General features: G+C 42.5%; 4 protein-coding genes across 9 annotated transcripts in view; all 4 read right to left on the bottom strand.

Moving 5' to 3' along the window:
- Nucleotides 1–24,719, bottom strand: part of LOC114864332 (protocadherin alpha-C2-like) — a 148,399-nt gene extending 123,680 nt beyond the window's left edge. The window contains exon 1 of one of the 6 annotated variants that reach the window (XM_055512229.1): nucleotides 22,223–24,719. In XM_055512229.1, the coding sequence (XP_055368204.1) occupies nucleotides 22,223–24,580 (2,358 nt within the window). In that variant the 5' untranslated portion in view covers nucleotides 24,581–24,719. Of the gene's footprint in view, nucleotides 1–250; nucleotides 2,726–3,504; nucleotides 5,955–9,817; nucleotides 12,281–12,639; nucleotides 15,147–22,222 lie in introns of those variants that run through there. The other 5 variants (XM_029165169.3, XM_029165171.3, XM_029165140.3 and 2 more) reach the window with 5 other exon arrangements.
- Nucleotides 6,701–9,224, bottom strand: LOC114864932 (protocadherin alpha-8-like). Its single transcript, XM_029165948.3, has one exon. The coding sequence runs from the start codon at nucleotides 9,059–9,061 to the stop codon at nucleotides 6,716–6,718; it is 2,346 nt and encodes a 781-aa protein (XP_029021781.1). The 5' UTR covers nucleotides 9,062–9,224; the 3' UTR covers nucleotides 6,701–6,715.
- On the bottom strand, nucleotides 15,698–18,226 carry LOC114864343 (protocadherin alpha-3-like). The gene has a single exon (XM_029165180.3). It carries the CDS (start codon nucleotides 18,188–18,190, stop codon nucleotides 15,713–15,715), a length of 2,478 nt encoding a protein of 825 aa, XP_029021013.1. The 5' UTR covers nucleotides 18,191–18,226; the 3' UTR covers nucleotides 15,698–15,712.
- On the bottom strand, nucleotides 18,938–21,452 carry LOC114865030 (protocadherin alpha-8-like). The gene has a single exon (XM_029166046.3). The coding sequence runs from the start codon at nucleotides 21,326–21,328 to the stop codon at nucleotides 18,953–18,955; it is 2,376 nt and encodes a 791-aa protein (XP_029021879.1). The 5' UTR covers nucleotides 21,329–21,452; the 3' UTR covers nucleotides 18,938–18,952.
- Nucleotides 24,720–25,772: the final 1,053 nt, after the last annotated feature.

Here is a 25,772-nt window from a genome sequence, read left to right as displayed (position 1 = left end):
CAATGAGATAATAATTGCTGCACATTGATCAAAAATGGTAAATCACCAAAACCAATCTACTGTACACAAGTTTATCTCTCATGTTACTGCCACCACTTAATTTTGCATATATCTAACCTGTCAACAACTACAAGATCCCTTAATAGAAAGAATCTCTCGCAGTTTCAAAAGACATGCATGTTTCACCAAAGCATGTGTCAAGATGTTACAAATGCACTTTACTTGACTTATATCACCACATGTTTCTTACCTCTCCAGATGTCTTCCTCCTGTCAGGAAGCACCAGAGTGTTTGCGTGGCTTCCTGGGACTATAGTAGATCCTACACTCATCCTGGGTCCAACTAACATGTAGCGCTTGTCTCCAGATCTGTACTGGATGCTGTGACACAGTGTCCCGTCATAATTAGGCTCCTGCAGATATTTAGAAGTATAGTCTGTGGACTTTGAGCACTGCATTGCAATCAGCACAATGATGCTGATGAGGAAAAGTGCTGAAACTGAGCCCAAAGTTATCATCAGGTAGAAAGTCACATTATTCTCCTCGTCGTGTTTTGCTGAACTTTTGACATCAGAAGCTGCAAACGCCTCTTTGGGCTCCACCAGTTTCACCAGCACAGTAGCTGTTGCTGAGAGTGAGACGTTGCCATTGTCTTTGACCAGTATGAGCAGTTTATGCTCAGCCTCGTCTGTCTCTGTGAATGAGCGCAGTGTTCTGATCTGTCCTGTGTAGCGGTCCAAGCCAAAGAGACTGTGGTCAGTGACCTGCTGCAGTGAGAACAGTAACCAGCCGTTATATCCTATATCAGCGTCATAGGCTCTGACTTTAGTCACCAAGTGTCCTGCGTTCACATTGCGGGGAATCTCCTCCACACCTTCAGCAGAACCGTTGGAGCTGACTGGATACAGGATGACTGGAGCGTTGTCGTTCTGATCCAGGATGAACACGTTCACTGTGACGTTGCTGCTCAGTGACGGAGTTCCAGAGTCTGAGGCCACGACTTGGAACTGGAACGTCTTCAGAGTCTCAAAGTCAAAACTTTTTAGCGCCGTTATTTGTCCGTTATTGGGGTTTATATTGAGAAAAGACATTACGTTATTCTGATTCCCATCTTTAATGAAGTGGTAAGAAATTACAGCATTGTCGTTAATGTCTTTATCTGTTGCGCTTATAGAGAATATTGACGCTCCAGCATCGTTATTCTCTACCAGATAAAACTGTAATGGATTTTGTGAAAATCGAGGACTGTTGTCATTTACGTCTGATATTTGAATATTAAGCGTCCTATAGGTCATTAATGGAGGTTCACCACAGTCAGTCGCTTTTATTGTCATTTCATAATGGGACATCACTTCTCGATCTAAATAGTCCTTGGTGACAACCGAATAGATATTTTCTTTATAGGAAGGCTTTAATTCAAATGGCACGTCTGACTTTATACTCGAAATTATTTTTCCATTAATTCCAGAATCTTTATCTTTTACGCTAATAAGTGAAATTACGGTTCCAGGCTTCGAGTCTTCTGGCACCGTATTTGACAGTGATGTTACTTCAATTTCCGGTGGGTTGTCATTGACGTCTATTACTTTTATGATGAGTCTACACTCACCTGTAAGTGGAGGTGTTCCTTTATCGGATGCCTCAACATCTAGTTTATAAATGTCGTTCTCCTCAAAGTCAATTTCTCCCTTTACTCTTATTTCTCCAGTTCTTTTGTCCAATTCAAAAAGATCATATACTTTTTTCTTAAGTGTTTTACCGAGGCTGTATTCAATTTCCCCATTGGTGCCCTCATCTGGGTCTGTTGCGTTTATTATAAATATGGACGTGCCAATTTTAACATTTTCATGTACTGATATTTGGTAAATATCTTGATTAAAAATAGGACGGTTATCATTAATATCAAGAACAATAATGGAAACGTTTAATGTGTCGGACCTTTGTGGTTTCCCTCCATCAACCGCTGTAACCAACAGCATGTGGCTGGTTTGTTTCTCTCTGTCTAACGATTTCTTGAGGACTAAAAATGGTATTTTATCCTCGTCGCTTTGACGGATATCTATCTCAAAATATTCATTTAACACCAGCGTGTATGTACGAATGGAATTCACTCCGGCATCGGGATCACGAGCAGTGTGCAGTTGAAATCGTTTTCCTGGTAAAGTGTGCTCCGCTATTTCAAACATCTGATCATTTTCGGGAAATGAAGGAGAATGATCGTTGACGTCAGTAATTTCTACGACTATATGGTGCATTTCAAGTGGACTTTCAACAATAATATTAAGCTCCATTAAACACGCACTGCTGCCCTGGCAGAGCTCTTCTCGGTCAATATTCTTATGGATGTACAGGGCTCCATTGCCCTGGTTTACCTCAAAAAATGTCTCCTTAGTTCCAGACACCACACGGAAACGTCGATCAGCCAAAGAAGAGATGTCAAGCCCGAGATCCTTAGCCACATTTCCAACAAGCGTTCCTACTTTAGCCTCTTCGGGGATCGAGTATCGGATCTGAGCAAAAACATGTTTTCCGAGAAACATCGAGAAAGCGAAATAAAAACCGAACCAGCAGCAGTGCGTCGTCCAAACTGTTCTACTGGTCCCCATCGTTATCCAAGGACGCATATACACCAAGAATACTATTAATGCTACAAAGGCCGATTTAAAACAATCTAAGCATGATATATTTGCAGCCTATAAAGCCCTGCTGTGCATGAGCCAAATGCCTTCTTTTCTCCGTTTGTACTGTAGGAAACAAAAGCCTAACAAGGGGAGGGACAACGTAATCCACGCCATTCCCATTTCATAGTGACACCCAGAGGAAAATATTGCGAGGTACAGATGACTACAGAAACTATTGTTTTTAAAGACATGCTCCCAAAAATAACATCTCACAATGCATCAACTCGATTATAAGATATTTTTAAATTTTTGGATTGTTTAGGAGTTTCACTTTTCTAATTTGTATGGAGGCGGAAACCATTCTGTTGAGGCAGAACCTTGGACAGCGACGAGTTTAAAGAAACAAAATAGATAGAGAGGCAAAACAAAAACCCACATACAATAAGGGAAACCTAATTATTTAGTAAATGAAATCTGGTAGAATATGCTGAATATTAGCAAATAAGGAAGAATGGTTAGGGTGGAATCGGAATGAACAAGAAATGAGGGAAAAGACACTGGCATTGGGCAATGCACAACTCTCGTTGGTATTATAGTTACTAAACATGCAATGCTACTAAATACATTATCCTAGTGTATATTTAACACTCGAAAAACGCAAGACCACAAACAGCTTCAGTACCATGGACAGCGTCACAACACGAGAAACAACCCCAGCAGGTTTTATGTTTTAGTCGGTAACTCTGAATAACTGAACCAACTGTGACCAAAACTTCAAGACATACTTGTCTTGAACACTTAACTAAAGAAAAATACAAAAAATTATATAACAATCCATATATATAATCCAAAACAGAAGCGTAATCTCTACAAATTTGCCTTACCTCCTCAGACGTAAGTCTCCTGTCAGGAAGCACCAGCGTGTTTGCGTGGCTTCCTGGGACTATAGTAGATCCTACACTCATCCTGGGTCCAACTAACATGTAGCGCTTGTCTCCAGATCTGTACTGGATGCTGTGACACAGTGTCCCGTCATAATTAGGCTCCTGCAGATATTTAGAAGTATAGTCTGTGGACTTTGAGCACTGCATTGCAATCAGCACAATGATGCTGATGAGGAAAAGTGCTGAAACTGAGCCCAAAGTTATCATCAGGTAGAAAGTCACATTATTCTCATCATCGTGTTTTGCTGAACTTTTGACATCAGAAGCTGCAAAAGCCTCTTTGGGCTCCACCAGTTTCACCAGCACAGTAGCTGTTGCTGAGAGTGAGACGTTGCCATTGTCTTTGACCAGTATGAGCAGTTTATGCTCAGCCTCGTCTGTCTCTGTGAATGAGCGCAGTGTTCTGATCTGTCCTGTGTAGCGGTCCAAGCCAAAGAGACTGTGGTCAGTGACCTGCTGCAGTGAGAACAGTAACCAGCCGTTATATCCTATATCAGCGTCATAGGCTCTGACTTTAGTCACCAAGTGTCCTGCGTTCACATTGCGGGGAATCTCCTCCACACCTTCAGCAGAACCGTTGGAGCTGACTGGATACAGGATGACTGGAGCGTTGTCGTTCTGATCCAGGATGAACACGTTCACTGTGACGTTGCTGCTCAGTGACGGAGTTCCAGAGTCTGAGGCCACGACTTGGAACTGGAACGTCTTCAGAGTCTCAAAGTCAAAACTTTTTAGCGCTGTTATTTGTCCATTTTCTGAATTAACATTAAGGAACGACATTACGTCATTCTGATTCCCTTCTCTAATTATATGGTAAGAAATCACAGCGTTACTATTCAAGTCTTTGTCTGTTGCACTCACAGAAAATATTACCCCTCCAGCAACATTATTTTCCAAAATATAGAACTCTAGACTTGTTTGTTCAAACCGTGGACTGTTGTCATTTATGTCTGACACATGAATCGTCAGAGTTTTCACCGTAAATAAAGGAGGTTCTCCACAGTCAGTCGCTTTTATTGTTATTTCATAATGTGACACCTCCTCTCGATCCAAAAAGCCTTTAGTAACAACAGAATACGTGTTCTCTTTATAGGATGGCTTTAATTCAAACGGTACGTCACTGATTATGTGTGAAATGATTTTTCCATTCACACCAGAGTCTTTGTCCTTCACACTGACCAGTGAAACAACTGTCCCAGGCTTCGAATCCTCCGGCACCGTATTTGACAGTGACGTTACTTCTATTTCTGGAGGATTATCATTGACATCTTTTATCTTAATGATCACTCTACACTCACCCGTCAGTGGAGGTGTCCCTTTATCTGACGCTTCAACGTCCAGTTCATAGACATCGTTTTCCTCAAAGTCCAATTCACCTTTCACTCTGATCTCCCCTGTTAATTTGTCTACTTCAAATTTATCATAGACTTTTTGCCCCAGCGTTTTTCCAAAGCTGTATTCAATTTGTCCATTCGTTCCTTCATCAGAGTCAGTCGCATTCATCTGAAGTATTAAACTGTTAATTGGAACATTTTCTTTTACGTAAATTTGGTAAATTTCTTGACTAAATATCGGGCGGTTGTCATTACTATCAAGAACAACGATGGAGACGTTCAGTGTGTCAGACCTTTGAGGTTTGCCTCCGTCAACTGCTGTGACCTGCAGCGTGTGTTTGTTCTTTTGTTCCCTGTCTAACGACTTTTTCAGCACTAAGAACGGTATTTTGTCCACTTCGGTCTGACGGATGTTTACTTCAAAATATTCGTTTGACGTTATCATGTATGTACGAATGGAGTTTACTCCAGCGTCGGGATCACGAGCAGTGTGCAGCTGAAATCGTTTTCCTGGCAAGGTTTGCTCTGCTATTTCAAACATCTGCTCTTTTTTTGGAAAACTGGGAGAGTGGTCGTTCACATCTGTGACTTCTACAACCACATAGTGTATTTCCAGCGGGTTTTCAACCAGAATCTTTAACTCCATCACACATGCGCCACTGCCCTGACAGAGCTCCTCTCGGTCTATACGATCGTTGACGTACAATGCCCCATTTTGCTGGTTTACTCCAAAGATAGAATCCTTAGTTCCGGACACAACACGAAATCGTCGATCAGTCAAAGAGCTGATGTCCAGTCCAAGATCCTTTGCAACATTTCCCACAGTCGTTCCCTCTTTAACCTCCTCCGGAACAGAGTATCTCAGCTGAGCAAACGCCTGGTTCCCAAAAAGCACCATTAACAGAGCCAAAGCACAGCCGAACCGGGAGCAGCGCTGCTTTCCAGTTTTTCCTTCGATCCCCATCGTTCTCCCCCGACACACATGCAAAGAGAAGCCTTCGTGACGATCCTCTACTTCCTCGCTGCAAAGCGTTGCCCGTTTATTGAACTGAAATCGTCCACGAACGGAGGCGCCTGCGTTCAACGTTCGGTAGGGAACAAAAGCTTTACGAGGGGAGGAACACATTCGTCAACGGTTTCTAGATGTAGTAGTGACACCCAGAGGACAACAGACACACTCATCCTCGTCTACTGCAGTTGCATTAAAAGTAAATTAAAAAAGCAAACGTGTACTTATTTTTTCCACTCTCCTGTTTATTACATCGTTCATTTCTTTGTTTCCTTGTGATTTCCTTTCTTCAATATAGGGTGGCTATACACGAGATTACTCTAGGTGAGCCTAAAAACACAGGTGGCGTTGACCGTTCATTATATTTTATAACAACAAAAACAAAATAGGTTTTTCATATCACCATAATTATTACATAAATTGTCAGAATGATAGAAAATATTTCACTGTTTTCTATTAATAAACTATAGATACAGAAGCACGGACCTCACTCAACCAAGAGCTTTAAAATGTTGGGTTTAACAAAGCACAACCAAATTACTTGATTAAGATCAACACAACCAATATCAGTCAGAGGTAAATGCTCAGACCATTGTTCACCTCTTTTACACACCACCAGGTAGTTCACTTGATTCCTGGAACTGGATTTAATCCAAGATTCTTGTTACTACAATTCAGTGACCAGTTTGACATGTCAAATTAACAATAGGTGTTAACAATACTCTGAAAAGCTAAACGTGTTGTCAACCTTTGCAAGTAAAACATATATGACCCTTAATGTCCCCAACACGTGTACAAAAAACTACTGTCAAAACATTCTTACCTCTTCAGACGTTTTCCTCCTGTCAGGAAGCACCAGCGTGTTTGCGTGGCTTCCTGGGACTATAGTAGATCCTACACTCATCCTGGGTCCAACTAACATGTAGCGCTTGTCTCCAGATCTGTACTGGATGCTGTGACACAGTGTCCCGTCATAATTAGGCTCCTGCAGATATTTAGAAGTATAGTCTGTGGACTTTGAGCACTGCATTGCAATCAGCACAATGATGCTGATGAGGAACAGTGCTGAAACTGAGCCCAAAGTTATCATCAGGTAGAAAGTCACATTATTCTCCTCATCGTGTTTTGCTGAACTTTTGACATCAGAAGCTGCAAAAGCCTCTTTGGGCTCCACCAGTTTCACCAGCACAGTAGCTGTTGCTGAGAGTGAGACGTTGCCATTGTCTTTGACCAGTATGAGCAGTTTATGCTCAGCCTCGTCTGTCTCTGTGAATGAGCGCAGTGTTCTGATCTGTCCTGTGTAGCGGTCCAAGCCAAAGAGACTGTGGTCAGTGACCTGCTGCAGTGAGAACAGTAACCAGCCGTTATATCCTATATCAGCGTCATAGGCTCTGACTTTAGTCACCAAGTGTCCTGCGTTCACATTGCGGGGAATCTCCTCCACACCTTCAGCAGAACCGTTGGAGCTGACTGGATACAGGATGACTGGAGCGTTGTCGTTCTGATCCAGGATGAACACGTTCACTGTGACGTTGCTGCTCAGTGACGGAGTTCCAGAGTCTGAGGCCACGACTTGGAACTGGAACGTCTTCAGAGTCTCAAAGTCAAAACTTTTCAGTGCTGATATCTGTCCATTTTCTAAGTTAATATTAAGAAAAGTGGCCATATCATTATGACCACCCTCTCCTCTAATTATACGATAGGACACCGCAGCGTTGTCGTTTAAGTCTTCATCAAATGCACTAACAGAGAATATTGATGCGCCTGGAACATTGTTTTCTGTCAAATAAAGCTGCAGAGGGGTGTTTGAAAACATCGGGACATTATCATTCACATCTGCTATTTCGATACTTAGAGACTTTAAAGTGGACAGAGACGGATCACCACAGTCTGTAGCTGTTATTGTGATGTCATAATGGGACACAGTTTCTCTATCTAGTGCTCCCTTTATCACCAATGAATACATGTTTTCTTTAAACGACGGCTTTAATTCAAATGGCAAGTTTCCTGTTAGACTGCATATGACTTTCCCATTCAGCCCTGCATCAATGTCTGTAACGCTAATAAGAGAAATCACCGTCCCCTGCTTTGAATCCTCTGGGACCATAGTTGATAACGACGTCACCTCGATCTCTGGTTTATTGTCATTGACATCTTGGATTTTTATTATGACCCTACAGTCAGTTGTCATCGGTGGCTGGCCTTTATCTGAAGCTTGGATGTCTAACTTGAAAACATCAGTGGTCTCATAATCAATTTGTCCGTTGACGCGAATTTCACCCACATTTCTGTCCAAACTAAACAGTCTTAACACAGCGGAATTGATGTCGCCTCCAAAAGCGTACTCCACCTCTCCATTTATGCCCTCGTCAAGATCAGTTGCGTGGACCTTTATTACAGTCGTGCCTAGCGGAGCGTTCTCTTCTAATATCGCAGAGTAAACCTCTTTGGAAAATGCGGGTCTGTTATCATTAATATCAAGAACCTTAATTGTAATGTTCAGATGAGCTGAATGCGCCGGTGTCCCTCCGTCTATAGCGGTTAAAACCAAGCTGTGGTTTGATTTGTGTTCTCTGTCCAGCGTCCTCTGCAGCACTAAAAAAGGGATTTTATCCTCTCCTCTATCTCGAATCTCAAGATTAAAATTATCGTTTTGATTGAGTTTGTAGCGCTGAACCGAATTTATTCCAAGATCTGGATCACGCGCGCCTGGTAGCTGAAATCGTGCTCCTGGTAGTGTGGTTTCCGCTATTTCGATTATCTTTTCTTTCTCGATAAAACTCGGTACATGGTCGTTAGTGTCCGTAATTTCCACTGTGACATAGTGGATTTCGAGCGGATTCTCAAGAACAAATTTCAGATCTATTAAACAGGCTCCGCTTCCATCGCACATTTTTTCTCGATCGAGATTCTTTTGAACGTGCAAAACCCCATTGTTCGTGTTTACCTCGAAAAGAGCGTCCTGGGCTCCGGACACAAGCCGAAATCGCCTGTTCATCAACGTGCTGACATCCAGACCCAAGTCCTTGGCAACATTTCCTACAACAGTTCCCACTTTAACTTCCTCAGGTATCGAGTATTTTATCTGGGCTGCAATCCGTCCACTGAAGCAAAAAAGTAGCGATAGAAGCAGGAGATGCGAACAAGACGTCATTCTTTCAAATTATCCTTTGTCTCTTTGGCGGTTTTTATTTCAGATTAGCCTTAACGAATGGTTTCAATTTAAAAAACAAACAATTATCTGGAGATAATATTTCAGATAAGCACGCTGATGCTGAAACGATACAGCATAATTCCTAGACGATGAGAGTCTTTGTGCTCCATGTGAAAAGTGAGCTCTTTAAAAGGGGCAGAGTCTATCTTTACTGAGGCCTCACGGAATCTGTACTGTAACACTGACACCCAGTGGAACATTCACTGCCCTCATACAAAAATAGAGAGCCCTTCACAGAAAACACGAATACATTGTTTCACTATGCTACAAATCTACCTTGAAACAATCGCTGACATGCAAACACGGGTAGATTTGATATCGACCACTAAGTCTATTTATTTCGCTGGATGCAATTATTAAATAACTAAAGCAAACGTCTGGCACCTTGGACAATGCACAGCTGTCATTGTAGCCACCAAAATGCATGCTCTACCAGACACTCGATGAAAGATTCACCATAGCCAGCTTCAGTACCATGGACAGCATCACACCATGCGTAACTGAGAATGTTACTCAAAACAAGTCAAACAGCGTATGTTTTAAGAGGTAACTTTGAATACCTGAAACAACTGTAACCAGAACTTTATGACATACTATATGTTTTTATGTATTAGTCTTAAAAATTTAACAGAAAAAATGTAAATATCCAAAATTAATATCCTAAAGTGAAATCTTATGTCTATAAGTTTGTCTTACCTCTTCAGATGCTCTCCTCCTGTCAGGAAGCACCAGAGTGTTTGCGTGGCTTCCTGGGACTATAGTAGATCCTACACTCATCCTGGGTCCAACTAACATGTAGCGCTTGTCTCCAGATCTGTACTGGATGCTGTGACACAGTGTCCCGTCATAATTAGGCTCCTGCAGATATTTAGAAGTATAGTCTGTGGACTTTGAGCACTGCATTGCAATCAGCACAATGATGCTGATGAGGAAAAGTGCTGAAACTGAGCCCAAAGTTATCATCAGGTAGAAAGTCACATTATTCTCCTCATCGAGTTTTGCTGAACTTTTGACATCAGAAGCTGCAAACGCCTCTTTGGGCTCCACCAGTTTCACCAGCACAGTAGCTGTTGCTGAGAGTGAGACGTTGCCATTGTCTTTGACCAGTATGAGCAGTTTATGCTCAGCCTCGTCTGTCTCTGTGAATGAGCGCAGTGTTCTGATCTGTCCTGTGTAGCGGTCCAAGCCAAAGAGACTGTGGTCAGTGACCTGCTGCAGTGAGAACAGTAACCAGCCGTTATATCCTATATCAGCGTCATAGGCTCTGACTTTAGTCACCAAGTGTCCTGCGTTCACATTGCGGGGAATCTCCTCCACACCTTCAGCAGAACCGTTGGAGCTGACTGGATACAGGATGACTGGAGCGTTGTCGTTCTGATCCAGGATGAACACGTTCACTGTGACGTTGCTGCTCAGTGACGGAGTCCCAGAGTCTGAGGCCACGACTTGGAACTGGAACGTCTTCAGGGTCTCAAAGTCAAAACTTTTCAGCGCTGAAATTTGTCCATTATCTGAATTAATAGTGATAATAGACATAATGTCGTTTTGACCCCCTCCTTTACTAATATGATAAGAAATAACTGCATTATTACTCACATCTTTGTCCGTTGCGCTTACAGAAAATAGTGACGCTCCAATGTCATTATTTTCTACTACATAAAATTGTAAAGGATTTATGTCAAAACGTGGGCTGTTGTCATTTACGTCTAATATCTGAATACTTAAGGTTTTATACGTGGATAGAGGAGGTTCACCACAGTCTGCGGCTTCTATTGTTATATCATATTCTGGAACGTCCTCTCGATCTAAAAATCTCTTGGTAACCACCGAATATATGTTTTCCTTATATGAAGGCTTTAACTCAAATGGTAAACCGGGTGTTAAACTTGCTAGTATTTTTCCATTCACCTCTGAGTCTTTGTCCGTCAAACTAATGAGTGAAATTACGGTTCCAGGCTTCGAGTCTTCTGGCACCGTATTTGACAGTGACGTTACTTCAATTTCCGGTGGGTTGTCATTGACGTCTATTACTTTTATGATGACTCTACACTCACCTGTAAGTGGGGGTGTTCCTTTATCGGTTGCCTCAACGTCTAGTTTGTAAATGTCGTTCTCCTCAAAGTCAACTTTTCCTTTTACTCTTATTTCGCCGGTACGTTTGTCCAGTTCAAAAATGTCGTAAACATTTTTCTTAAGGGTTTTTCCAAGACTGTATTCAATGACCCCATTAGAGCTTTCGTCAGGATCAGTCGCGTTCATTTTAAATATTAACGTCCCAAGTACAACGTTCTCTTTCACAGCAATCTGGTAGACGTCCTGACTAAACACTGGACGATTATCATTACTATCGAGAACAATAACGGTAACATTTAATGTCCCTGATCTTTGAGGTTTACCTCCGTCAAGAGCTGTAACAATTAATTCATATTTGCTGGTTTGTTCCCTGTCCAAGGGTTTTTTCAGCACTAAAAACGGTATTTTCTCCTCATCGCTTTCACGAACATCTATTTCGAAATGTCCATTTAAAGTCAAAGTGTACGTACGAACAGAATTAACTCCAGCATCCGGGTCACGGGCGGTGTGCAGCTGCAAGCGCCTTCCAGGCAAGGTCTGTTCGAATATTTCAAAAGCCTGCTCTTTTTCAACGAAACTAGGCGAATGATCGTTGACATCAGTGATTTCTACAACTACATGGTGCATTTCCAAAGGGTTTTCGACTAGGATTTTCAATTCTATTAGGCATGCACCACTACCGTGACACAGCTCCTCTCTGTCGATTTTCCTGTGGACATACAGAGCACCGTTGTCCTGGTTTACCTCAAAAAATGTCTCTTTAGATCCAGCCACAACCCGGATCCGCCGGTAAATTAATAAAGTGACGTCAAAGCCAAGATCCTTTGCTACATTTCCGACAATAGTGCCTCCTTTTACTTCCTCTGGAATAGAGTATCTTATTTGAGCAAAAGCCTGTTTTCCGAGAAGAACCAGTAGCGCCATATGAAACACAAGCAAATACGATTCCATCCTCCCGTGTTGTCTGTCGCTTCCCATCGTTACACTGGGCAATGGAAGCAACACAGATCATGCAAAAAAGTAATCCAAATCCAGCTCGTTAAACGGGCACAGTTACACAGTGCACACATGAATCGTTCGCTATAGTATGTTCATATCATCGCTCTGCATTGGGCAGCAAACAAAGGCTCCTTCAGGGGAGGGACAACCCGTTTTGTCGTTTCCCAATATCACAGCGACATCCACAGGTCAGTTAGGCAACATAGAATGTAACAGAGTGTGTTTCAGGCAAATAAAAATTCGTTACTTTCCATAGCGAAATGATTACTTGGTCAAAACAATCAGTTCCATATTAAAATAAAATGTAAAATGGATTGAAAGGCAATAGCGAAATGAAAATGTATTTGTTGCTGCGTTATATTATTATTTTATTATTAATATAACTTTTACTTCCCTAAAACAAATAATTTTAGCAGAAAAAACAAATGTAATCAAAATTCGTTTACCTCTTCAGATGTTTTCCTCCTGTCAGGAAGCACCAGCGTGTTTGCGTGGCTTCCTGGGACTATAGTAGATCCTACACTCATCCTGGGTCCAACTAACATGTAGCGCTTGTCTCCAGATCTGTACTGGATGCTGTGACACAGTGTCCCGTCATAATTAGGCTCCTGCAGATATTTAGAAGTATAGTCTGTGGACTTTGAGCACTGCATTGCAATCAGCACAATGATGCTGATGAGGAAAAGTGCTGAAACTGAGCCCAAAGTTATCATCAGGTAGAAAGTCACATTATTCTCCTCGTCGAGTTTTGCTGAACTTTTGACATCGGAAGCTGCAAAAGCCTCTTTGGGCTCCACCAGTTTCACCAGCACAGTAGCTGTTGCTGAGAGTGAGACGTTGCCATTGTCTTTGACCAGTATGAGCAGTTTATGCTCAGCCTCGTCTGTCTCTGTGAATGAGCGCAGTGTTCTGATCTGTCCTGTGTAGCGGTCCAAGCCAAAGAGACTGTGGTCAGTGACCTGCTGCAGTGAGAACAGTAACCAGCCGTTATATCCTATATCAGCGTCATAGGCTCTGACTTTAGTCACCAAGTGTCCTGCGTTCACATTGCGGGGAATCTCCTCCACACCTTCAGCAGAACCGTTGGAGCTGACTGGATACAGGATGACTGGAGCGTTGTCGTTCTGATCCAGGATGAACACGTTCACTGTGACGTTGCTGCTCAGTGACGGAGTTCCAGAGTCTGAGGCCACGACTTGGAACTGGAACGTCTTCAGAGTCTCAAAGTCAAAACTTTTTAGCGCTGTTATTTGTCCGTTTTCTGAATTAATATTTAAAAATAATGCACTTTTACCTTGACTGCTTTCATCTCTAATTATATGATAAGTCAAAGCTGCATTTTCATTCAAGTCTTTATCTGAAGCGCTAACGGAGAATATTACGTTTCCTGGCACATTGTTTTCTACTAAATAAACTTCATATGGACTATGCAGAAATTCTGGCTTATTATCATTGACGTCTGAAACATCTATGCTGAGTGTTTTGTACACAGATAGCGGAGGCTGACCACAGTCTGTAGCTGTTATTGTGACGTCATATTGCGAAACAGACTCTCGATCCAGATGTTGTTTCAAAACTAACGAGTACATATTATCCTGAAATGAAGGTTTTAATTCGAAGGGCACGTTTTCAGAAATACTGCATATCACCCTCCCATTCAAACCTGCGTCTTTGTCTGTGATGCTAATAAGGGAAACCACTGTTCCAGGTTTTGAGCTTTCTGATACCGTCTTTGACAGCGACGTCACCTCAATTTCAGGCTTGTTGTCATTTTCGTCGAGTATTTTGATGATCACTCTGCAGTCGGTGCTCATCGGAGGTTGTCCTTTGTCAGTGGCGTGAACATCTAGTTTATAAACGTCAGCCTTCTCGAAATCAAGCTCACCTTTCACCCTAATGTCTCCACTATCTTTATCCAGGGTAAACATGTCGTAGATTGTACTTTCAAGTTGATCTCCAAAGAAATATTCAACATCTCCATTAGCACCTTCATCCACATCTGTTGCTTTAACTCGAACGACACTTGTATCTGCTCCCGCATTCTCAGATATTGTTACCGAATAGACCTCTTGACTAAATACTGGGTGGTTATCGTTTGAATCAAGGACTATGACTGTGATGTTTAAGGTCCCGGACCTCGGTGGATTTCCACCATCAGCTGCTGTCAGAATCAGTTTGTGCTCATTGTGTTTTTCTCGATCCAGAGACTTCTGCAATACTAAGAATGGTATTTTGTCCTCGCCCCTCTCTCTGATTTGTATATTGAAGTATTCGTTTTGATTTAGTTTATACACACGCACAGTATTGGCCACTACGTCTGAATCACGCGCAGTTGGTAACTGGAAGCGTCGACCTATGAGTGTGGACTCGGGTATTTCTAAAACATTTTCTTCGTCTTTAAAACTCGGCAAATTGTCATTTACATCTAAGACTTCCACACCGACGTAATGTATCTCCATGGGATTCTCGGCTACTATTTTCAGGTTTATTAAACACGGCACCACGCTGCCACAGAGCTCCTCTCGGTCGATGTTTTTATGCACAACCAGGACGCCATTGTTCTGGTGAACTGCAAACTGAGCGTCTTCAGATCCAGAGACAATACGAAACCGTCTCTCCTCCAATGAGCTAATGTCCAGTCCTAGATCCTTGGCGATATTTCCAACAACAGATCCAACTTTTACCTCCTCTGGAACTGAATATTTTAACTGAGCCGACACCGACTGCCTGCAGCTGAGCATCATAAAACAGTAAAACGCAACCCACCGGCGCTGTGGTCCTCGTCTTTGTCCTTGTAAATCCATTGTATCCAGTTAAACCTGTCTAGCAATTGCGTTAAATCCCCCCCTTAACGTTCGTAGAAAAAAAAATCCTTAGTCGCAAAATATTTCTTTCAAAGTCTCTATTTACTCAACGAATGTACAGACGCTACAGCCACGAACCCTCATCTCTGGTAAAGCGGGTCTTTTCTAACAGTCTGAAGAGGAAGGGGCTGAACCAGCGAAACCATTCACCGGTGGTTGGTGGCGAGACACTGACGCCATGTGGACTCGGCACAAAACACCGTCATGACAAATTAAACTACTGTAAAAAATGATAGGTATGCCTTCTATTTAATTTATAATTTTACCGTCGGGATAACGCCATCATGGTGTCAAAACAGTATAAGCAGTTTGTAGTAGCTAAAGATATTTATTGGTTTTGGCATTTTTAGCCCGTACAGGTCCAGTGCACTTCACTTTATAACCAGTTTTAGGGATGAGCTGCTACTGTAAACATCCGTAACTGAGTTAATAATCTAATTTAAGCATTAAAACCAAACACCAACAGAAATATCAACACATCGTGATTAACATCACCAGACCACACAGCAAATATTTGGACCCATTTTTACAGTATTGTCCAAGATACTCAATCAAATTTAAGTTAGGTATTGAGAAACAAATATTTCAAACCTGACCATATCTGTTAGGAATGTCTGTGTTGAAAATCACATTAAACTAATAAATAAACAAACAATTAAATAAATAAACAAATGAGCAAATAGGCAAATAAACAAATAAACAAGCAAACAAACAAATAAATAAATAATAGTCCTACCTCAGACGTTTTCCTCCTGTCAGGAAGCACCAGCGTGTTTGCGTGGCTTCCTGGGACTATAGTAGATCCTACACTCATCCTGGGTCCAACTAACATGTAGCGCTTGTCTCCAGATCTGTACTGGATGCTGTGACACAGTGTCCCGTCATAATTAGGCTCCTGCAGATATTTAGAAGTATAGTCTGTGGACTTTGAGCACTGCATTGCAATCAGCACAATGATGCTGATGAGGAACAGTGCTGAAACTGAGCCCAAAGTTATCATCAGGTAGAAAGTCACATTATTCTCCTCGTCGTGTTTTGCTGAACTTTTGACATCAGAAGCTGCAAAAGCCTCTTTGGGCTCCACCAGTTTCACCAGCACAGTAGCTGTTGCTGAGAGTGAGACGTTGCCATTGTCTTTGACCAGTATGAGCAGTTTATGCTCAGCCTCGTCTGTCTCTGTGAATGAGCGCAGTGTTCTGATCTGTCCTGTGTAGCGGTCCAAGCCAAAGAGACTGTGGTCAGTGACCTGCTGCAGTGAGAACAGTAACCAGCCGTTATATCCTATATCAGCGTCATAGGCTCTGACTTTAGTCACCAAGTGTCCTGCGTTCACATTGCGGGGAATCTCCTCCACACCTTCAGCAGAACCGTTGGAGCTGACTGGATACAGGATGACTGGAGCGTTGTCGTTCTGATCCAGGATGAACACGTTCACTGTGACGTTGCTGCTCAGTGACGGAGTTCCAGAGTCTGAGGCCACGACTTGGAACTGGAACGTCTTCAGAGTCTCAAAGTCAAAACTTTTCAGCGCCGTTATTTGTCCGTTTTCTGAATTGACGTTCAGGAAAGACGACATGTCACCCTGTTTTCCATCCCCTCTTACAATGTGATACGTTAGTGCTGCATTTTCGTTCAAATCATTATCCGCAGCACTCACAGAAAATATTGATGCTCCTGGAGTATTGTTTTCCACCAGATACAGTTCAGTTGGGTTTTGAATAAATCTCGGTGTGTTGTCATTTACATCTGAAACCTGGACGCTCAGCGTTTTCACAGTTGAAAGAGGAGGTTCACCACAGTCGGTAGCTGTTATTGTGATTTCATAACGAGACACAGCCTCTCGGTCTAAACGCCCCTTTGTGACGAGTGAATACATGTTTTCTTCGATGGATGGCGTCAAGTCAAACGGAACATTATTCATGATTTTGCAAATAACTTTCCCATTAACACCCGAGTCTCTGTCAGTAACGCTAATGAGAGAAATGACTGTTCCCTGCTTTGAGTCCTCTGGGACCACGTTGGACAAAGATGTTACGTCAATATCTGGCGTATTGTCATTAACGTCTCGTATTTTTATTACAACTCTACTTTCTGCTGTCAACGGAGGCTGTCCTTTGTCTGAAGCTTGTAAATCAAGTCTATAAACCTCCGTGTCTTCAAAGTCCACTTTTCCTTTAACTCGAATTTCACCCGTCACACTGTTTATTTCAAATGTGTCATGAACTTTCTTCTTTTGCGTTTTCCCAAAACTGTATTCAATATCACCGTTTGGCCCCTCATCTAAATCTGTAGCGTTTAGCTCTAAAACAACCGTTCCAATCGGTGCGTTTTCATCTAATGATACCGTATATACGTCTTTGCTGAACACAGGTCGGTTATCATTTACGTCCAGCACAGCAATAGTTAAGTTAAGGAGCCCTGATCTCGCCGGACTGCCTCCGTCCAGAGCCGTTAATACTAAATGATGTTCCACCCTTTGCTCCCTGTCTAAAGGCTTTTTCAGCAGCAAAAACGGGATCTTGTCTTCCTCACTGTCTCTGACTTCAATATCGAAATACTCATTCGGGCTCAATCTATATAAACGAACTGATTGTGTGCCGATATCAGGGTCTCTGGCTGCATGGATTTGGAAACGAGTACCCGGAGGTGTGTTCTCTGCTATTTCCAGACGCTGCTCGCTCTCTGGAAATGTCGGGGAATGGTCGTTGACGTCGGATATTTCGACGCCAACGTAATGTATTTCCAGTGGGTTTTCAACTACAATTTTCAAGTTTATCAAACAAACCTTGCTTCCTTCACAGAACTCCTCGCGGTCCATGATTTTTCCAACATACAATACTCCATTGTTCTGATTTAACTGGAAAAGAGCGTGGTTTGGTCCCGATACAATACGAAACCGTCTGTCTGCCAGAGTGCTCATGTCGAGCCCCAAGTCCTTGGCAGCGTTTCCAACGGGGGATCCGACCTGGACCTCCTCTGGAACTGAGTATCTCAGCTGAGCAGAAACAAGCTCCTCAACACAGAGAAACAAAATCCCGACAACCCACCAGTGGTTCTCACGGCGCCTTTGTCTTCGTTCTTTCATTGTAAAGCAAAAAACAGGACTGGTTTTGAAGAAACTACAGGTATCCATTTTTCGCCGACCGATTGCAGTTTAAATAATTAGATCGGACGTATTTTGGTAAAAATATTAACCGATGTTGTGAATTGAGCGCAAAGCTACGATGTGTGCTCTGACAGCACAAACCCTCCACGAAAGAGAACGCAGAGATGGGCAGGGCCTGAACAGTCTGATCCCAACAAATATCATCTGGGCCGCACTGACCCCATGTGGCTTTTGTGCTACACTATTATACAAAATCACCTGTTCTCCTTCACTAGGTATATTTCAAGTCTCTTGTATGTATCTACGTGTTTCCTATTAACCAGTAATAAAACACTTAAGTGCAAGAGAGAATGTTCAACAAAACCAGTCTTACATCGTACAGACTCCACTACAATTTCGCAATATTCCTCAACAAACCAATCACAACCAGACATAGATATGTGGATAAAAAAAATAAATTGTCAAACGACAAAAAGTTCGAAAGTTACATACTGTTTATGTTCACTGGTAAATTATAGGCGACATCAAGAATTCCGTTAGTAATGAGAGCAGGATAGAACAGAACACAGATTATGTAAATCTTTTTACAGAGGCACTATTTAGTTTAATTAATTCACTAAAAGGGGAAATTACTTGTAGTTCATATAGAAAGAACTGTTGTTCGCTGTACCTCTTTATTGTTAGATCAATAGACGCAAAGGCACATGTCTAGCACCATAGACAGCGCAATCGATTATTACGCCATAGCGTAAAAGGAAATGTCATTTGTTTGTAATAAAACTAAAATAATTAATAATAACAATGTCCTACCTCAGATGTTTTCCTCCTGTCAGGAAGCACCAGCGTGTTTGCGTGGCTTCCTGGGACTATAGTAGATCCTACACTCATCCTGGGTCCAACTAACATGTAGCGCTTGTCTCCAGATCTGTACTGGATGCTGTGACACAGTGTCCCGTCATAATTAGGCTCCTGCAGGTATTTAGAAGTATAGTCTGTGGACTTTGAGCACTGCATTGCAATCAGCACAATGATGCTGATGAGGAAAAGTGCTGAAACTGAGCCCAAAGTTATCATCAGGTAGAAAGTCACATTATTCTCCTCATCGTGTTTTGCTGAACTTTTGACATCAGAAGCTGCAAACGCCTCTTTGGGCTCCACCAGTTTCACCAGCACAGTAGCTGTTGCTGAGAGTGAGACGTTGCCATTGTCTTTGACCAGTATGAGCAGTTTATGCTCAGCCTCGTCTGTCTCTGTGAATGAGCGCAGTGTTCTGATCTGTCCTGTGTAGCGGTCCAAGCCAAAGAGACTGTGGTCAGTGACCTGCTGCAGTGAGAACAGTAACCAGCCGTTATATCCTATATCAGCGTCATAGGCTCTGACTTTAGTCACCAAGTGTCCTGCGTTCACATTGCGGGGAATCTCCTCCACACCTTCAGCAGAACCGTTGGAGCTGACTGGATACAGGATGACTGGAGCGTTGTCGTTCTGATCCAGGATGAACACGTTCACTGTGACGTTGCTGCTCAGAGACGGAGTTCCAGAGTCTGAGGCCACGACTTGGAACTGGAACGTCTTCAAAGTCTCAAAGTCAAAACTTTTTAGCGCCGTTATTTGTCCGTTTTCTGAATTAATATTTAAAAATGATGCACTTTTACCTTGACTGCTTTCATCTCTAATTATATGATAAGTTAAAGCTGCATTTTCATTCAAGTCTTTATCTGAAGCGCTAACGGAGAATATTACGTTTCCTGGCACATTGTTTTCTACTAAATAAACTTCATATGGACTATGCAGAAATTCTGGCTTATTATCATTGACGTCTGAAACATCTATGCTGAGTGTTTTGTACACAGATAGCGGAGGCTGACCACAGTCTGTAGCTGTTATTGTGACGTCATATTGCGAAACGGATTCTCGATCCACATGTTGTTTTAAAACTAACGAGTACATATTATCCTGAAATGAAGGTTTTAATTCGAACGGCACGTTATCAGAAATACTGCATATCACCCTCCCATTCAAACCTGCGTCTTTGTCTGTGATGCTAATAAGGGAAACCACTGTTCCAGGTTTTGAGCTTTCTGATACCGTCTTTGACAGCGACGTCACCTCAATTTCAGGCTTGTTGTCATTTTCGTCGAGTATTTTGATGATCACCCTGCAGTCGGTGCTCATCGGAGGTTGTCCTTTGTCAGTGGCGTGAACATCTAGTTTATAAACGTCAGCCTTCTCGAAATCAAGCTCACCTTTCACCCTAATGTCTCCACTATCTTTATCCAGGGTAAACATGTCGTAGATTTTACGGTCAAGTTGACCACCGAAGAAATATTCAACATCTCCATTAGCACCTTCATCCACATCTGTTGCTTTAACTCGAACTACACTTGTATCTGCTCCCGCATTCTCAGATATTGTTACCGAATAGACCTCTTGACTAAATACTGGGTGGTTATCGTTTGAATCGAGGACTATGACTGTGATGTTTAAGGTCCCGGACCTCGGTGGATTTCCACCATCAGCTGCTGTCAGAATCAGTTTGTGCTCATTGTGCTTTTCTCGATCCAGAGACTTCTGCAATACTAAGAATGGTATTTTGTCCTCGCCCCTCTCTCTGATTTGTATATTGAAGTATTCGTTTTGATTTAGTTTATACACACGCACAGTATTGGTCAAAACGTCTGGATCATGTGCAGTTGGTAACTGGAAGCGTCGACCTATGAGAGTGGACTCGGGTATTTCTAACACATTTTCTTCTTCCTGAAATGTCGGCAAATTGTCATTTACATCCAAGACTTCCACACCGACGTAATGTATCTCCATGGGATTCTCGGCTACTATTTTCAGGTTTATTAAACACGGCACCACGCTGCCACAGAGCTCCTCTCGGTCGATGTTTTTATGCACAACCAGGACGCCATTGTTCTGGTGAACTGCAAACTGAGCGTCTTCAGATCCAGAGACAATACGAAACCGTCGCTCCTCCAATGAGCTAATGTCCAGTCCTAGATCCTTGGCGATATTTCCAACAACAGATCCAACTTTTACCTCCTCTGGAACTGAATATTTTAACTGAGCCGACACCGACTGCCTGCAGCTGAGCATCATAAAACAGCAGAACGCAACCCACCGGTGCTGTGGTCCTCGTCTTTGTCCTTGTAAATCCATTGTATCCAGTTAAACCTGTCTAGTGCTTGCGTTAAATGCACTCATTAACGTTAGCTGAAAAAAATCATCAGCCGCAAAATATTTCGTTTAAAGTCTGTATTTACTCGACGAATGTACAAACGCTACAGCGACAAACCCTCATCTCTTTTAAAGCGGGTCTTTTCTGACAGTCTGAACAGGAAGGGGCTGGACCAGCGAAACCATTTACCAGTGGTTGGTGGCGAGACACTGACGCCATGTGGACTCGGCACAAAATACCGTCATGAAAAACTAAAACAACTGTGAAAAATAATAGGTATGTTTTCTATTTCATTTATATTTTTACCGTCGGGATAAAAACAATCTGCAGTTTCTAAAACTTCATAATAATATCAAAGAGTAAGCAACCTGTAGGAACTACTGGATGTTTACTATAGCAAAAACAAGCTCCTCAACCTAGAAAAAAACTCAATTCCGACAACCCACCAGTGTTTGACTCTCCGCCTATGTCGTCGTTCTTTTTATTGTGAAGCAAAAATTAGGACTGGTTTGGAAGAAAATATAAAATATACATTTTTTCGCCCACCGAGCGACTGTGACCTTACATAATAAGGTCACAGAAATAATTAAGTTTCAGGTCTCTTGTACGAGCCTAAGTGTTACCTATTAGCCATTAATAAAACGCTAAATTGTGGGAGGGAATGTTCAATAAAAGCAGTCATCGTACAGAGTCCAAAAACCATTCAGAACCACAAGTCGGTATGTGAAAAATAAACATATACATACATACAATAAGTTCTAAATAGACGACGGCACATTTCCAGCACCATAGACAGCGTAATCCATTATTACAGGAAAAAGTGAAAGGAAGAATTTTAAAACTAATATAATTAATAATTAGATAGAATGTCCTACCTCAGAGGTTTTCCTCCTGTCAGGAAGCACCAGCGTGTTTGCGTGGCTTCCTGGGACTATAGTAGATCCTACACTCATCCTGGGTCCAACTAACATGTAGCGCTTGTCTCCAGATCTGTACTGGATGCTGTGACACAGTGTCCCGTCATAATTAGGCTCCTGCAGATATTTAGAAGTATAGTCTGTGGACTTGGAGCACTGCATTGCAATCAGCACAATGATGCTGATGAGGAAAAGTGCTGAAACTGAGCCCAAAGTTATCATCAGGTAGAAAGTCACATTATTCTCCTCGTCGTGTTTTGCTGAACTTTTGACATCAGAAGCTGCAAAAGCCTCTTTGGGCTCCACCAGTTTCACCAGCACAGTAGCTGTTGCTGAGAGTGAGACGTTGCCATTGTCTTTGACCAGTATGAGCAGTTTATGCTCAGCCTCGTCTGTCTCTGTGAATGAGCGCAGTGTTCTGATCTGTCCTGTGTAGCGGTCCAAGCCAAAGAGACTGTGGTCAGTGACCTGCTGCAGTGAGAACAGTAACCAGCCGTTATATCCTATATCAGCGTCATAGGCTCTGACTTTAGTCACCAAGTGTCCTGCGTTCACATTGCGGGGAATCTCCTCCACACCTTCAGCAGAACCGTTGGAGCTGACTGGATACAGGATGACTGGAGCGTTGTCGTTCTGATCCAGGATGAACACGTTCACTGTGACGTTGCTGCTCAGTGACGGAGTCCCAGAGTCTGAGGCCACGACTTGGAACTGGAACGTCTTCAGAGTCTCAAAGTCAAAACTTTTCAGCGCTGAAATGGTGCCATCGGCTTCGTTTATATTTAGAAACGAAGTTAGACTCAGTCCTGCTCCTCTTCGTTCTAGAGAGTACGTGACCACTGCATTCTCGCCTCCATCAGCATCTGTGGCAGTTACTGAAAATATTGACATTCCAGCCTTGTTGTTTTCGGGCACATAAAAGGTGTAGGGGCTTTCATTGAACAGTGGGCTGTTATCATTAACATCTAGCACGTCTACCTGGATCACCTTAGTAGAGGACAGGGCGGGGCTTCCCAGATCCCTCGCTGTTATGGTTATATTATACATATGCATTTTTTCCTTATCTAAATAGTCCTTTGTGACTAACGAGTATGACTGTCCGTCGGGGGAAGGCTTTAGGTCAAAAGGCAAATCTCCGGGCACGTTGCAGACCACCTGACCGTTCACACCCGAGTCAAGGTCCGTTACGGCCATCAGAGCCACCACCGTGCCGGGAGGAGCATCTTCACGAATTCGACTTGACAGGGAAGTGATTTCTATTTCCGGTCGGTTGTCGTTCACGTCCTCCACTTTTACAACAACGTTACAATGTGTGGACAGAGAAACCGCCCCTTTATCCGCTGCCTGTATTTTTAATTCGTACACTTGCTTTTCTTCATAGTCCAGGCTTCCTTTCACAGTCAGTTTGCCGGTGATACTGTCCAAATCAAACGGCTCAAAGGAGAGTCCTCTAAATTTACTTCTTAGAAAATACTCAACCTCACCGTTCATCCCTTCATCTGAGTCAGACGCAGTTACCGTCAGCAGAAATGTCCCCATAGGTGCATTTTCCTTTATTGTTATGGAATATTTTTGTTTATCACACACCGGTGAGTTATCATTCACATCAGAGACAATAACAGTGATATTCACTGTACCAGATTTTGATGGTTTGCCGCCATCTGTAGCTGTTAATTGTAGCCAGTGTTGAGCTGTTTGTTCTCGGTCCAAAGGTCGCTGTAATATCAGAAACGGCACTTTTCCATCGTCCCCAAATTCCTCGGTTTCCAGGCGAAAATACTGATTGTGTTGTAGTTTATAGGACTGAAGAGAATTTACTCCCACATCCAAGTCGTGTGCTCCTTCCACTTGAAATCTAGATCCAATTATCGCCGACTCCAAAACCTCTAGTGTGTAGTTTTCCTCTGGGAATTTCGGGAAATTGTCGTTCACATCCACAATCTCCACCGTTATCTGGTGCATCTCGAGAGGATTTTCCACCACTGCTTTGAGATTCGTGACGCACGGAACCGTTTTTGCGCACAGCTCCTCTCTGTCCACTCGCTGGTTTACTAACAGAACGCCATCCTTTGGGTTTACGTCAAACAGGTCCTGCTTTGTTGCCGATACAACACGAAGGTTCCTCTCCGTTAGTCTTCCATGGTCTAAGCCGAGGTCTTTGGCTACGTTTCCAATTGCTGTGCCCGTTTTCAGTTCCTCCTGAATGGAATACCGTATCTGAGCCAAGGCTCCTTTCAAAGGTGGCACAACCAGCAGCGTTAGACAAAAAGCAATCCACGCACCCAGACGTTGTACTGCTTTGTTCGTTATCGCCATTGTTTGGCAAACTCCTCTTGATTAAACGATCCTAATCCCTTTAAATTATATTTCTGGACACGTCAGTTTGCGTTTTTGGATAAAACGCAAAGATCCACTCGTACTATCGTCGTAGCAGGACGATGGATGTTGTTCATTGCGTCCCTTTAACTCGTCTCTTGGCGTTGTCATGTGCACTTGCAAAAAACACCGCCTAACACGCAGCCACGGTGGCGATAAATGGCGTTACAGCACCGCCTACTGTTATTATGCTGAGATAAGGATACAACGTTTCTGTGTCTGCTCACCAAACACCGTCTGCGTTACACCAACAAAATCTGCATTAATAAGATTTACAATCATGAACAAACTCTTTTATCTCTGCTGAATAAATGAATAAATGGACGTATTAAAATGTAAATAACAGTTTTCACTTTCTGAGAACAATTGAGATTTTACTGCTTTAATAACAATCTACTCTAATGGTCTGAACTTGGAGCAATATTCAGCAGTACAGGACTGACTCAGAATCAGTATTTTTCAAATGAGGTCATAAGGATATATAGTTTAGCTAAATTTTATCACACAACATATACAATATATACCACTTATAATATACTTTCCCAAAAGAAGAAATATAAATTTAAAAAAACAAATAAATGTCCATTTATCTTTTTAGATGCTATTTCTTAATAGTTATTTCATTGTTTGGCATTTGAGCTGATGGGCTGTGCAGTTACCAAAGTGTGTATGTTTAAGCAGGTGACGTTGGTGATACTTAGTGTCTATATCTGCACACTCCCATTCTGTTTGTCCCATTGCAGAGGTGAGCAGTGACATCTCATGGATTATTCCTAGAAGTGCAGCTACGATGACTCACTCGTTTGCCATCTCTCCACTGTCCGTGCTGTGTATTGTTCACCTTGCAGCAGTCTCATCACACTGCAGCAAATTGTTTGGAGGATGTCAAATAATTTATGGCAAGACGAGAAAAGGCAAACGTTCTAACACAAGCCATGAAACAAAGTGACCTACATAATAAAAGACCCTCCCACCTGCTACTGTAGCTACGTGCTGCTTCTGCATTTAGACCATGCGCACTCATGTGCGCTGCAGCATTCTGCATCCCTCCCCTCTTGTTCCTGCCTCCATTGTTTCATACACAGTGCAGCAATGATACCAGACTGTCTCAAGCACGTCATTCCTGTTATTA

Source organism: Betta splendens, chromosome 10, assembly GCF_900634795.4.
Source record: "Betta splendens chromosome 10, fBetSpl5.4, whole genome shotgun sequence".
Classification (NCBI taxonomy): Eukaryota; Metazoa; Chordata; class Actinopteri; order Anabantiformes; family Osphronemidae; genus Betta; species Betta splendens.
This window is presented reverse-complemented; position numbering and strand designations above follow the sequence as displayed.